General features: G+C 35.9%; 1 protein-coding gene across 2 annotated transcripts; it reads right to left on the bottom strand.

Annotated features, from left to right (window-relative positions):
- Positions 1-9,094: 9,094 nt before the first annotated feature.
- On the bottom strand, positions 9,095-13,599 carry LOC131156227 (glucan endo-1,3-beta-D-glucosidase). 2 transcript variants are annotated; one of them, XM_058109746.1, is made up of 6 exons: positions 13,296-13,599; positions 12,367-12,819; positions 12,038-12,249; positions 11,059-11,382; positions 10,111-10,423; positions 9,095-9,499 (listed from the first exon to the last, which is right to left on the bottom strand). In XM_058109746.1, the coding sequence occupies exons 1-6, from the start codon at positions 13,384-13,386 to the stop codon at positions 9,462-9,464; spliced, it is 1,431 nt and encodes a 476-aa protein (XP_057965729.1). In that variant the 5' UTR covers positions 13,387-13,599; the 3' UTR covers positions 9,095-9,461. The 2 variants fall into 2 exon arrangements, with proteins under 2 accessions (XP_057965729.1, XP_057965728.1); XM_058109745.1 differs by having other exon boundaries at positions 9,095-10,423; positions 13,296-13,545.
- Positions 13,600-15,611: the final 2,012 nt, after the last annotated feature.

Raw genomic sequence — 15,611 nt, 5'->3', positions numbered from 1 at the left:
GAAAACTAAACTGCAAGCATTCATATGCAGGTACGAGATTTACACATTTCGATCCATCGGTAGAGAACGATTGTGAGAGATCCTATGAATGAAATCACTGTACATCTCTAACAAGCCTGAGTGGCCCTACGCTTCTAGTAATGACGATGAGAAAATGGATAATAGTAGCCTTGAATTCAATTTAGTTTTTTTTTGTCCCAATCCTTCTTTCATTGTCAAACAAACAATTGACTCTACATATCCCCAAACAAACAAATGCGATCAGGAAATTCTACATGCCCATACTTTTCACTCTGGGCATCTTGGGTCTTTATAAACTAATTTAGAATCTATACTCTTTCTATCGTATTTTTCTTTCAATTTCTCCAACACAAAACCTTTAATCCAATGGGGGAGTCTAAAATTTCTACTCTATAAACTTTAATTTGAATGAAGGACATACATGAATAACTTACATGGTTTCTAATTATAAAATATTAGAAAACACCAAATTCTCGATTTGGAGCCTCGCACAATATCATGAGAAAGAAAAGAAAAATATCCAGGTCCCATTGAATGACAAGTTTGTTTGGAAAGATGACAAAAGAAGAAACTATTTTCCCTTAATATTTTTCCTTCTATACAACATATTATAAAAATCAACACTTATTTTAATATGAATAAAAATTAAAAAACTAAATGATTAATAATGGAGTAAAATTAAATTTTTTATTCAATAGATTTGTTATAGATTTTTCTATTGTTCTTTCTTAGTTTTGTGGACACCAATATAAAATGTGAATTCTTTTATATTTCCTTTCCCTTTCTTGCAATATTTTCTAATATCCATATGGAAGACCTAAGGAATCCCACCACGTTTTACGTTTTATTATCGAGGAAAGTACGAAAGAAATTAAAAATATACCAATAAATCTTGATCCAAACATAACCACAAAATATCATATAATTAGAGTGGAAAAAATTTAAGGGCATACCAACTAACAACCTTCATGCAATGTTGACTGTTTTTTTTCACTTTTAAAGTCTCAAAGTTTAATGCCATAAAAAGAAAAATAATTGAGAAGGAGATTCTGTGAGAGAGACGTTAACCGAATCACAAACCTCTGTCTTCATACATCATACAATTGGGAAGTGTCCGAAACAAAACAAAAAAGAGAATATAGCATATTTTATGATGTCGAATCTATGCAACTTGCACTCACCCATTCAACCTTAACAACAAGATCCGTCCTAGCTTGCCAACAATTTACCACATCATATCTGACAATTTTTTGGTTAACACTCTGCACGACCCCCATCAACGATACCGTCGCCTTCAACCCCATTTCCTGCTTTCACGCGTCCACCCAGCTACCCGATTTTCGATCTTCTTCTTCTTTCTCCATATTTTACCAACAACGCACACTCATCTCAACCAAAAAATAGACAACCCAAACGAATGAGATGTAGATGATGGAGATAGATAGTGATGGGGGAGAGTGAGAAGAGCAGGAGTACAAGAGGCCGTGTATTGACCCCCTACTATCTATTTCCAAGCCACACCCTCGCCTCTTATTTTCGTCGTCGTAATCCGCGATTCAAAAAATACTGACAACGCAAGGTATCATCCATCGCTCTTATTTTAACGGCTGGCCTCTCGTACCCGCCTTACTTCCCCCGTCTCCGGGACCAGCGGTAAGCTTCACCAGCATTAGACACCTCGTAAGTTACCACATCAGTCGATAAAACCATGACATATAAACCAGCATTTCAAACAAGGCTCTTTGCCCATAACGTGTCGACACAACACAGATTCATTACGACAAGGACTCCAACAACGGACGACATAATGAATCGCACCTTATCCACAACAGCTTCTACTGGCCTTTCTTCTGTGTCTTACTTAGCAATCATGTGCGGCTCATTGCGCATCCGACACCGACACCCAGACTGCCCAGTATAAAAGTAAGCCCTTAACATTCCTTCTCGGCTCGTCCTCATTTTATTTCAATTCGGTAATCACAGTCACTTAACGTAACTGTGGCAAGACATTGTGTGAGCCAGTGAACTCACGGTTTGTTTCTCCTAAATTTCCTGATCTTGATCACCTTGTCAGTACACTGTAAACTTTTGTCACATTCTCTTCTAATCGTTTAATTAATATATCTGAATGCCCCCACCAGCCAATCAACTTCCCCCGGGTGCTCTTAAAACACTCTTCCACTGTGCATAAGCTCTTTGTTGCGGCCTCATGCACCGATAAAGTCGGATCGTGGCCAAACTTTTGGTCGAACATCTGACACCAAGCCGCGTAGCACTTTAATGCCAATGATTTCTTCTCTTACCGCTACTACTATCAATGGGTGTTCTATACATTAGAAATAAAACAATCTAATAATAAATCAAACGACCTAACTTGTACACCAAACAAAAACATATTCACTCGACTCACGAATGCTGTAGTCTTCAGCTGAACCGCATATGTTGCCGATTCCTCAAATTGCTTCCGACGTAATCAGACTGCGTGGTAACACCTATCAAGGCCTGTGCGGGCCACCACCGCTTCTGTGCGTACGTAACTACTAGCCTCCTCCGGTTGGCTTGTCGCGCCCAGCCTTCTGCCTTGCTTCTCCGTCTTTACAGGTTTAGCGATCAACGCATTGCATCGAGCTGTTCTGATTTTCTCCAGGAGAAAGTAAAAACACCTTGACAGTGCCCTTTTCTCCACCTCCCCTGTCCCCTCGCGACACTGTTGTGTCGGTGGCGAAACCCACGCACTCTAAAAACAGTCAACAGAGACGTCGCGGATTCGAGTGGCACATGTCGCCCGTCTTGCATCCCCGCCTACCTCTGTTCCTGAAAGGTCTCGGCCGCGCGGCTAAGTTGTGTGACGGCTTAGCTGGGCGTAGAGCATATCCTATTCACGGTACCAACGTCAAGTGCTCACTCTGCCTTTCTGGCCGCGCCACGAACAGTGCTACGCCCGCTAGAAGTTAGCACATGTGCTGCAGGGCAGGAGCCCCATCGCACCTTAGCGCTGTCTGATCGTCCCCACGGGGTGATTTCGTGCGAGTTTTCCACTAAACATCCTCCGCTCCCGGCGGTCGCCGCCTTCGGTACTTTGCTTTGCGCCAGGGCTACTGTGCCTCCTGGCAATCCTGGACATTGCGCCTCCTTTTCTTTCCGCTCCTGATTGGCCGCCAACCATAAACAGTCTCAATCGTATCTTCCTTTCTAATCTCGTCTCTGGTACACCAGTTGTCTGCTAGGCAACTACCTCACTACTGTCTTTGCCCCACATAGCTTCCTTTGGTGTCACCGCACCAGGCCAACCTCTCCCATCGGTCTAGCCTCGTTTTCCCTCAGTTTGTCGTACCTATCTCGCCTCGACGCGTTGTATGGCGCCACGCCTCGCGTGCACCGTCATCGTGCGCGAGGTGTAGGAGCAGCGTTCGCGACATCGTTTTGGTTGGCAACAATCCTTTCTGGTGGCATCGGTCAGCTGATAGTGCGCGTGCGGCTGTGAGTCTTTCGCGTCACATCAATCAACTACTTTATCGATCCCCCTATGTCACTGCCACTACATCCCCCCACCCGTCTCATCTCCTAAGAGCCCATATAGTTGATGCGTTACTAAAATGTGCACCCACAAACATCATTCAGGGGCAGCACTTTGGGTGCGGGGGCAACACAGGAGAAGGATGGTGTTGAATCATCTATGATTTTGCCAGACACTGAAGATATATAAAATTTATTACCATACCCATGTTATAAAATCCACGGTTAATTGAATTGCCTGTAAAAAATAGTACTAGGATGTTTAGAAAATTCAGAACTTGCGCACAAGAGCCGCACCATGGAAGTAACATAGGTAAAACATAACAGCTACAGTCCATTGACTTTCCAATACCACCAGGCACTTTCCATTTAAGCAAAAGAGGTCACTCATTTCTCTGAACTAATCTAAAGGAACACTACTTTGAAAAGACTGTTTGATCATCATTTTTTCCCAGTCTCGGAGCTCAAACAGGTTCAATTGCAAATTTCCAAGTTTGATTGTTAGCCTTGCCAAGTCTCATCTTTCAATAATATTCTCAATTCCTAAATTTTGACTCACTTTGTCACTCCAAGTTCAATCAATAGATATCGTCACCAGTTGGAGGAATAAAAGGGCTGTTTTTTTTTAAGTCTGCCTTCTCACCTGGCTGCTCGTTATCGTCCAGCCTCATATGTCATGAGAGATCCGGCTTGAACACCAAATGCGCGCTCCGACCCTGCCCTGACTTCCAAATTCTCATCATAGAGTGCAATATGTAGTGGTCGACAGATTTTCCAGGCAATCAACGGCGTCCTATCCCCAACCAGTGTCTAAGAGAGTAATCAAATTGCCATTGTAGCTTATCGTTTTCTCGACCTAGTCCCCCCCCTCATTGGGAATCCCCATGGTATGGCCACCCTGTTTCATCTCAGCCACTACCAACTCTCACATCCTTAATACCCCATTGCACTCAGGGAAATCACAGCATCAACCTGCACATCATACCTACCCAGTTTTATATAACTAAAAAAAACAGTAGGATCAGTGAGCTGATCTATTGAACATGCTTTGTTATTCCTCGACCACGGTCTATGATGTGTCAAATTTAACACATCCGCTACTGTTTCAAACTTAATTGCTAAATTTGAAAACTCTACTCGATCGAGTTTGATTTGGAGTCGAAAAACGTTGACAGATCACAGTTCCCATCCGTGGCTAATCCCAACACTAAGTTTCATTTCTTAATGACTAAAAGCAGCAGGAAGCAACGCAAATGTCACAAACAGCAAAAGTCGCAGCACTGGGCAGGAACCTATCCCCTTATGCCAAAAGATTTGATCAGCTATATACAACGATCAATGCCCTCATTTTTTTATTTTTATCTGGACGAATCCCGAGAATGTTTAGCATGTGTTTCTCATCCATATAAATAATACTGCCTAATCGCAAATTTATTTTACTCCTGTTTTATTTGAGCAGTAAGTACGATATGTTTGGGGAGGCCTTGAATTTAGAGTTGTATGGATTTAGGGTAAGAGGCGGTAATATGAAAATTGTTGAAATTGTTCAATTCACTCAATTCAAATTCAAGATTGGAACTCAATGCTCCCAAAATAGCGGTAGTACTCGGTCATATTTGAGGCCTGCATACGAAAACAATCAAATGGCTGACAAAATTATGTGCTTCACATGCATATGTGAATCACTGGTTTTAAATCGCAGTAGCGAGGTAGTGTAATGTTAACCGGATAACCGGGGTAACTGGAAGTAGTAGCAGATGTTATATAAACAGGAAGTAGCGGAACAAACGGATGTATTGTTTTCAAGCACGCACAGCACAACCTTGTGCATATTAGGTATTTTGGATCGATGAGTTAACGAAGTTGTTTGACAAGGGCAAGAAATTTACATTTTTTTTAAACTCGAAAAAATTATGTTTGTGGGTATTTATCTTTCTAGTTATTCTTATGCATGATAAATTCTTATATGTGAATACATTAATTACTAAAACAAAACACACACCTCAATTTTAACCCGTGCATATAAGCATACGAATAATACAAATATACAATAAGAGGAAAGAAAGAAAAAAGAGGTTGTTGAAGTTGAAAATACTGAAAATAATATCAAAAAAAAAAAAAAAAAAAAAACAACAAAAAAAAAAAAAAAAAAAAAAAGTGCTAATACTATAAAAATAAATATTTCCTGTAAAGTTAGTATTGTCAAATTGTTAATAATGCATCATCATGGTATTTTTTAAAATTAGTAATTTTATATCATTGTCAATCATTCATTATAATCGTTTCTCCTTCTTGCCCCATAGTAAAAATTGAGAATGATTTATGAAAGGGCGATGATTAAAAGTGGAAGAAAAGTAAAAAATAAAATAATTTTTTTGGTGTAATAGTACTATCGCAGTTACGTAAACGGCACGACGTAACGGTCGAGCTCATAACGCTGATACGGCCATGATTCTTTCTTTTCACCAATTTTTCATGTGACCAATATTGCAAAACAAAAAAATAACGATGTTACTTAACTGTTGTGGCCATTGTTAAAACCATGTACGAATCATTCTATCTAAATAACGGTGTTACGTAACAATTTTGTGGCTTTTGTTTAAAAAACATAGTACAAATCATTCTGTCTAATTTAATATATTCTATCATTTCATTTTTGCATATCTCAATGAATCTCTGTTTTTGTAAAATTTTTATTTATTATGTATGGAGCATGCCGTTTGGTGTTACTGGTTTAAGTATTTTGGCAACGATATGGGCCTTTGGAGGGCATAGGAGAGTGATCTAAGTGCTGAGAAAGAGCGATGGCTGTTTTTAATCTTCCTAGGTATTTACCCAGCCGCAGCTCAAGACATCAGAGTCAACCTTGACCGTGGGCGTCCTTGGATTCTTCGCTGTAAGGTGATGTGGTTTGGAAACAAGATTGTGTACTGTTTTATCTTCTCATTAGGAACATGCGGATCCATTAGTCTAAGAAAGAAGAAAGAAATTACTCTCTCTATCTCTCTCTCTCTCTCTCCTCTCTCACACACCAACACAATTAAAAATGGGGCATTCATTTGCTTGCCTTGACCTGAGGCCCGAATTTGCCTTGTTCCCCCCCCTTTTAGCATACCCACAATTTGCCTATCTGCTTTGAATTACTATGCTAAAATGGTGGTGTTTAGAGGAAATAACAGTTGGTTATTCCTTAAGAAAATTTTAGTTGAATTATGGGGGAAAACAAGATTTCATTTTATTAAAATATATCTACGTTTAAATGCTGTGAGACTGCCTTTTGGAATTAATAAATAATATATTATATATATACCACGGTGGGTTTAGGCATCTTCAAGTGTATATTTAAAGTTAGTTTACCAATGAATTATGTTTTTAAGAATTTGTAGTTTTCATCTAGAATTAATAGGAATGTGGCAGCATTTATGCACCATTTTCATAAACTCACTATATTGGGCTATGTGCCTTTTTGTCAAACATTAATATGAGGTTAATTTCGAAGTCTGAAAAATACTGACCACTTATGTTTTTTTGTTTTGAAAAATAAGTAAGGGTAAACGGGAAACCCATGTATGAAAATTGTGTCCAAATTGAGTAATTATACACTAGATAGTGTTCCGTTATGTTGACTAAATGATTCACAAAATCGAAAGGATTGAAAGGACAGTTAAGATATATATTTCAGAATTGTATTTTTTTAAATAAATTAAAACCGGCAATACAATTAAGTATGGATTAAATTATCAATAAATGAGATTAATTAATCCCTATAATGTTATGTAATATAAACAATTACATTTTATTATAGTATCCAAAGTATTATACTATTATAAGTGCTAAGAATCTATTTTAAAAATAAAAAATTTAGGATAAATTTAAAAATATTCACCTCATATAGACCTTCCTTTTTATTTGATGTAGATTCGTATGGTAATGGTATGTACACATGTTTGAAAGCATATGTGAATATTAATAGATTATTTGTTTTTCCCAATTTTTTGTGGAATATATGTGTAGTTACAGGAATTCGAAGAAGTCAAATGTATTATTAAATACTTTAAAAAAATAATAAAATCCTTTTAACCTTTTGGTAATTTATAATATGTTATTTAACTTTATAATATGCATAAGGCTTCGTTGGAACTAGAAGATATTAGGGAAAGAAGTGGAAGATATTATCAAAAAAGGGAAAGAAAAATAAAATATATATAAAATTTATTTATATAATTTTTAATTTTATTCATTATTAATATTTAGTTTTTCTTACTTTTTAGTCGTATTAAAATGAATTTTTATTTTTAAAAGTATTTGATAGAGAAGAAAAATATAAGGGAAAATGAGTGAACTCCTTATTTTTCCTTTCCTTTATTTTTTTCTAAGTAAAATCTTTGATCAAAATGGACCGAGATATTCAATTTATTAGAAAATGAAAAATAAAACTGCAAGCATTCATAGTAGCAGTGAGATTTACTACATGTCATCCATCGGTAGAGAACGATTGTGAGAGATCCTATGAATGAAATAACATGTAGCATCTCTAGAAGAATGAGTGCCTACTCATTTAGTAAATGAAGAATGAGAAAATAGGATAATAGTAGCTCTTGAATTCAATGTAGTTTTTTTTTTCCCAATCCTTCTTTCTTGTCAAACAAACAATTGACTCTAAGCATATCCACACAAACAAATGCGATCAGGAAATTTCTACATGCACATACTTTTCACTCTTGGGCCATCTTTGGGTCTTTATAAACCTAATTTTAGAATCTAATACTCTTTCTTCGTATTTTTCTTTCAATTTCTCCAAACAAAACCCTTAATCCAAATGGAGTCTAAGAATTTTCTTATAAACTTTAATTGAATGAAGGACATAAATGAAATAACTTACATTTTCTAATTATAATATTAAAAACACAAATGCTCGATTTGGAGCTCGCAAAATATCATGGAAAGAAAAGAAAAATATCCAGGTCCATTTGAATTAAGAATTTTGTTTGGAAAGAGGAAAAGAAAGAAGAAACTTATTTTCCCTTATATTTTTCTTCTATATAAAATATTATAAAAAATAAAAACTTATTTTAATATGAATAAAAATTAAAAAAAAAACTAAATATTAATAATGAGTAAAATTAAATTTTTATTCATAGATTTGATATATTTTTTATTTTCTTTCTCATTTTTGTGGACAATCAAATATGAAAATGTGAATTCTTTGATATTTTCCTTTCCTTTCTTCAATATTTTCTAAGTTCCATATGGAGACCTAAGGAATCCACGTTTTTATGTTTGATTATCGAGGAACGTAAAAAAGAAAATGAAAAATATACCAAATAAAATCTTTGATCCAAACATACCCAAAATATCATAATAGAGTGGAAAAAATTTAAGGGCATACAACTAACAACCTTCATGCAATTTTGACTGTTTTCACTTTTAAAGGTCTCAAAGTTTAGATGCCAATAAAAATAAAAAATAATTGAGAAGAGAGATGCGTGTGAGAGAGACGTTACCTAATGACAAACCATGTGCTTCATACAATCATACAAGTTGGAAGTGCCAAAAAAAAAAAAAGAGAATATATACTTATTTTATTGATGTCGAATCAATTGCAACTTGCAATAGACCCATTACACTATGACAAGCAAAGATCTGTCCTAGCATCACATTTACACAATTGAGAAGTTGGAACATAAGACACATAAGTAAACCCTAATTTCAGCCACCACCATTTTCAATCTTCTCTTCTTCCCATTCAAAACCATCATCAGCCAAAAAAAAGAAAAGCCAAAAAAGAGATGAGAGAGAGAGAGAGAGGGGGGAGGGAGAGAGAGAGAGAGAGAGGGTAGTGCACTATATATCACCACACCCTCCTTTATTTTGTCTTCTTAATCGTTCAAAATACTGATCAAAATCAAGGTGCATCTCCTTTTTTAGGTGCTCCCGCCAGGGTAAATGCAAGCATTATAACCTGTAAGTCACAGAAAAAAAGGACAATAAACAAGCAGAACAAGTTGCCAAACAATATAGAAATTATCCAAAAGGAAGCAATAATGAACCAACTTCAAAAAGCTTCTATGCTTTTCTGCTTTTACAATCATTGTGCTATAAAGACCCCAGAGGCCATAAAAGAGCATTTCTCTTTCTCTCTCATTGTTATCATTGAAAGTACTTAAAGTTCAATACATTGTTTGATCAGTGAACTTTTCTAAATTGTTTATCCTGATTACTGTAAATTTTTTATTCCAATGTGTATAATTACTGCAATTCAGTGTAAACATAATGTAATTTTTGGAATTAGAAAGCTAGTGCAGCTTTGAAATTACAATGAATTTAGCAATGATTTTTACAATAAATGGTGTTCATATTAGAAAAAAGAATAATAATAAATCAAGATAATTTAAAAAAAAAAATATTCAGTGACCAGAAGTGTATTTAGCTTGAAGATATGCATCCATGTGGGTAAATTTAAACATAATTTGGGGCAGCCTTTCTATAGTTTTCTTTTTCTTCTTATTAGATAATTCATCTTTTTAGAAAAATAAAACTGAAGAGACATTGGTGGCATACAAAAGAACTTACTGGGATTAGTGGATGTGAGGGCAGCCGATTGAGAGAAATCACAATTCCAAGAATTCTTGCCAGAAGTTTGATAGAAGAGATTCATGGCATAGGCAGCGTGTGATGCTACAGTGTTTGGTTCAAAACAGGCGCCGCCTGGTTGGATTGGGCTGCAATTGATGCCTTGGCCGCAAGCATAGTCAAGATTAGCCTGTAATTGGGCATCAGAAGTGCCAGCCTTGGGCACACACCAACCCATCGTAGCTGGTTTTGGAGCGGGATTCACTGGAGTTGGATTAGGAGATGGATTCACTGGAGTTGGATTAGTGGGAGTCTGGAAAGAACAAATCATAAACAAAACCCATAAGAGATCATATTGAATTGTGTAACTAAAATATGTGCATTCCCACAAACATAATTCATATGTGCACGCACTTTTGTGTGCGTGTTCAAGCACATTAGAAGGATGTTTTTGAATCATCTATGATTTTCCAGACACGGTGAAGATGATATAAGAAGTTTATACCATACCCAATGTTATAAAATCCACGGTTAATTGAATTGCCTTGTAAAAAATAGTACTATGATGTTTAGAAAATTCAGAAACTTGCTCACAAGAGCCTCACCATGTAGTAATCATGATTAAAACAATACAGCTACAGTCCATTACTTTCCAATACGCAACCAGGCAATTTCCATTTAAGCTAAAGAGGTCACTCATTTCTCTGAACTAATCTAAAGGAACACTACTTGAAAATGACTGTTTGATCATCATTTTTTCCCCAGTCTCGGAGCATCAAACAGGTTCAATAGCAATATTTCCAAGTTTGATTGTTAGCTTGCCAAGTATCATCTTTCAAATAATTCTCAATTCCTAAATTTGATCACTTTGTCACTTCAAGTTCAATCATAGATATCGTCACCAGTTGAGGAATAAAAGGGCTGTTTTTTGAAAGTCTGCCTTCTCACCTGGCTGCTCTTTATAAGTCCAGCATCATATGTCATGGAGAGATCAGGCTTGAACAGCCCAAATGCGCGCTCAGACCCTGGCCCTGACTTCAAATTCTCATCATAGAGTGCAAATATGTACGTGTCGACAGATTTTCCAGGCATCAACGGCGTCCCAACCAGTGATCTAAGATGAGTAATCAAATTGCCATTGTAGGCCTTAGCGTTCTCGACGCTAGGCCCCACCTCATTGGGATCCCCATGGTATGGCCACCCTGTTTCAGCCACTACAATCTCAACATCCTTATACCCCATTGCACTCAGGGCAGAATGCACAGCATCAACCTGCACATCATACCATAACCCAGTTCATATAACTAAAAAAAAAAACAGTAGGATCAGTGAGCTGATCTATTGAAACATTGCTTTGTTATTCCTCGACCAAGGTCTATAGAGTGTTTCAAATTTTAACACAATCAGCTACTGTTTCAGAACTTATTCTAAAATTTGAAAACTTATCAGCTCGATTCGAGGTTTGATTTTGGTCGAAACGTTGAACAGATCACAGTCCCATCCGTGGCTAATCCCAACACTAGAGTTTCATTTCTTATGACTAAAAGCAGCAGGAAGCAACGCAAATGTCACAAACAGCAAAAGCGCAGCCACTGGGCAGTACATATAACCTTATGCCAAAAAGATTTGATCAGCTATATAAAAAAGATCAATGCCCTCATTTTTTTATTTTTATCTGTAGCGAATCCCGAGAATGATTTAGCATGTGTTCTCATCCAATAAAATAATACTGCCTAAGCGCAAATTTATTTACTCCTGTTTTATTGAGCAGTTTGAGTGAGTTAGTTTTACGTTTAAATTTGTAAAATACTCGTTCAAACCTATACAAATTTAAATTTAAATTTAAAGGTCACCTACTTTTAGTTATATATTTATTTATATTTTTGGCAGCGGTGGGGCCTGGTGGGAAAGGTGAAGACGCACACACCTGGGCATCGAACATGTTCGTGTATTTTATGTTGGTTCGCGAGTCGACTCGTCCCTTGTTGGGTTGAAACAGGCAAAACGCCAGCGTATCGGGCGTCGGGTCGCTCTGGTATGCGAAGAACGGGTACGGGTTTATCGTCAATGGAGATCCATTCTGCTTCTGAAACTCCAACAATCCTCTCATCACATCACCTAACGCAGGATTGAACATACCTGCATAGTAAAAATCACCCCAAAAAAAAAAAACGTAAATTATCATCCACTTTTCTCATAAAAATGAGAATGACATCATTTGAAATGGATACTTGATTAAACGGGTCGGGCAGGCACCTGAAGATGGCGGGTCGGATTGACTCAACACGGCCATGGAATGAACCGTGGAGATCTTGACCTTGCCGCCCAGGGAAGCCGCACTGAGAGCGTTTTGAAGATTTCGCATGGCCGGAAGGAGCTGAGAGATGAGGTTTTGGTCGCCGGAGAGCAGGACCTCGTTCCCGACGGTGATGAGTGTTATTTTGCTGGTGGGGTAGTAGGGGAGCACGTTTGCCTTGATCCACTGAGTCGCAAAGTTCGGATCGTTGGCAAATCCTGGAATGTCGCCGTTGGAGGCACCGATCACGATTCCGATGCCGGTGTTGGCGAGAGCCTTGATGATCGCCGGATCGGCGCCATAGAGTCTGACCTTGCCGATCGACGTCGATTGGAGAAGCTTCACCGTCGCGTCCGGCGGCGGAAGGTTGTCGGCGACCTGGCCATAGTTGACCCCAACGAACGATTGCGAGTCTGCGACAGACGCCGACATTTTGACCAGAATTATTAAAAAAAGAAAAAAAGAAAAAAAAAAAGCACTGAGTTGACTCGGTGGGCTAGAGCACTCTTCTGTCGGGACGACGCCGTTTTCAAGCTGTTTCTCAGACGAAAACGACGCCGTCCCGGTCGCGATCCCCCTGCATTCCGCAATCTGGCCCTTCCAAGATTCTCTTTCAGGCGATGAATTCCGTGAAGTCTCAAATTGAAATTCCACAGAAGGAAAAACAAATCGAAACAGAATTACACTAGAAAACAACAATTTCCCGATAAAATAAATTTTCCTAATCTGGCAAGGAAATTATACTGGAAGGCTCAGTTACGAAGCACGCAGATCACATCACCAATAATCGAAAGCAACTACAGAAATTTAACAAAGAAAAAGAGAGAAACTTGTCAAAAAAAAGGAAAATTAATCACTTAAATGAATGAATTGGAGATGCCGAACTTACCTGCATGGTAGAAGAAGAGTGGGAGAAGAGAGAGAGCGAAGAAGAAGACGAAGAAGGAGAATGAAGAAGGCAGAGTGATCGCAGCAGCCATGGACGAACAGAACAGCTCGCTCTCACACACACTCGTCTACGGCTGTGCGTTTAAAGAAGAAGAAGAAGAAGAAGAAGATAAGGACGGTCGTCGCGTAGCAGTACAGCGGAGAGAGCGTGGAAGACTGTAACGGTAACAATCTCTTTCTTTATTTATTTACATATTTTACATGAAAATTAAATTTTATTTAAAAAAAAAGAGAGAGAAAAAAAAAAAAAAAGGAAAATAAGAGGTATATTCACATTCTATTAAAGTAAAAACTTCAGAAATATTTTGTTTTAATAATAAAAAACAATTTTTTAGAATAAAACAATTTAATGTCGAGATTCTCATTAACATTTAATTTTGTCTTATTAAAATCTTAATTAATAAGATTTTAAATTTCAAACTCTTATTATCTTAATCTTCTAATATTAAAGTCAAATCTTAGGAGCATGCATGCTGATTTTATTAGTTAGATGCCAAAATTTATTTTATTTAAATATTTTTTGCTAGCTTTTTATTAATTGATTTTATTTTCTCACAATAATTTAATTTTGTAGTTTGTTTCTTGAAATATTTACACATTTAATTTAATTTGATACTACGCATAATTCTTCACTTTGAAATCTTTTTAATTTGATTTTCTTTCATTATAAAATTTTCATTTATTTGTAGTATGTATAATTTATTTATTTCCTTTTCTTTAATTTTATTCAATACTATATGCAAAATTCTTTTTAATAATATTTTACAATATACGTCACAATCTCAAATAGATGTGTATAAGGAGATCTAAGTTATGACTTAACCTAATGAAATTTTTTTATGAGCAAAACCCCTTAGGCATAATAAATAAAACCAAAAATTTGACCAAAATCAATAAAATGGAATCTCTCTCTCTCTTTCTCTCTGAGCTCGCATTCTTTTAAATATAAATTGTTTTTTTATTTTAAATTTTGAAAAAAAAAATCATACTTTTTTTTTTTATTTAAACATGGATCCCATGCAAGCAATTTGAGCAAGTGCAATTATTTTTTTCTTTTTTTTTTGAAAAAAAAAATTACTACTTATTTACGGGCACACTTATGTATACATAATTATGTATTTTATTAAACCATACAAGCAGCTATGAGCTATAAAAATTTTAGTTCTTTTGGGGAAAAAATGGATTATTTTACATACGTTTAAAATATATTAAAATTTAAATATAAATTTATTTAACACATTTAATTTACATGGACAAATCACAATATTTACTTTTAGATTTCTCAGATATCAATACTAAGTACTTGCCTTCAAAAATGTGCCTATATACTCTTTATGAATATAATATTATTAATCATATTAATTTAATATTTAATAACATTATAAAACATAAAATATAATATCAATACACAACTAATTTTTATTGATGAATCAAAATGTTTATTTGATCAAAAGACACTCACCTATCCGAGGTTTAACAAAAAGATAGAAATCTTTCTTTCTTCCATGAAGTTTGCTAAAAAGACACATATCTCATTTTAAAAAATTTATCTTTTTATAAAATACAAAAGGACGTTTGTATCTTTTGAACAAATCTTAAGGAAGGTTCTTGAGATTTTTGAAACCTCGAGGAAGGTTCATGAAAATTTTGAAACCTCATGAGAGATTGTTGTTAAATTATCAAACCTCATGGGTGTTTAGTATCTTTTGCCCTATTTATTTTTAGATTTCTCAAATATCAACATCAAGTATTGTGTAAAAATTAAATAGGATATGCATGCATGCTCTTTATGAATATAATATTGTCACACGTACAAATTTAATATTTAATAAATTATAATACACAAAATTATATATATATATATATATTTTACATCATAACTAACAAATATTGACAATAACATATATAATTCATCCTAGAAAACTATAACTTGATCAAAGTGTATTATAATGTTTTTAAAAATAATTTTTTTGTCGTCATTATAATATAATAACAATAATAACCGGATGGCGTTTCCCCTTTGAGAGTTTATCCCGGTGACTAGGGGTGCGTCAATGGGCGGACGGCTTTTATCCACATGACTTTGACGCGGCACCATGGTGTCCAAAGTAGCGTGAAAGGTGGCTAAAGTCCCCGAGTCATAAAAAAAAATAAATAAATAAATAAAAAAACAGGATAGCATTATTAGCACTTTAAAAATAGGACTCGTACTAGTCTATATTTATTTTTCATGAGTCACATGATAATTTTTTTCCCT

Source organism: Malania oleifera, chromosome 5 (genome assembly GCF_029873635.1).
Source record: "Malania oleifera isolate guangnan ecotype guangnan chromosome 5, ASM2987363v1, whole genome shotgun sequence".
Classification (NCBI taxonomy): Eukaryota; Viridiplantae; Streptophyta; class Magnoliopsida; order Santalales; family Ximeniaceae; genus Malania; species Malania oleifera.
The sequence above is the reverse complement of the archived record's forward strand: the minus strand, read 5'-3'. Positions and strand labels throughout refer to the sequence as shown.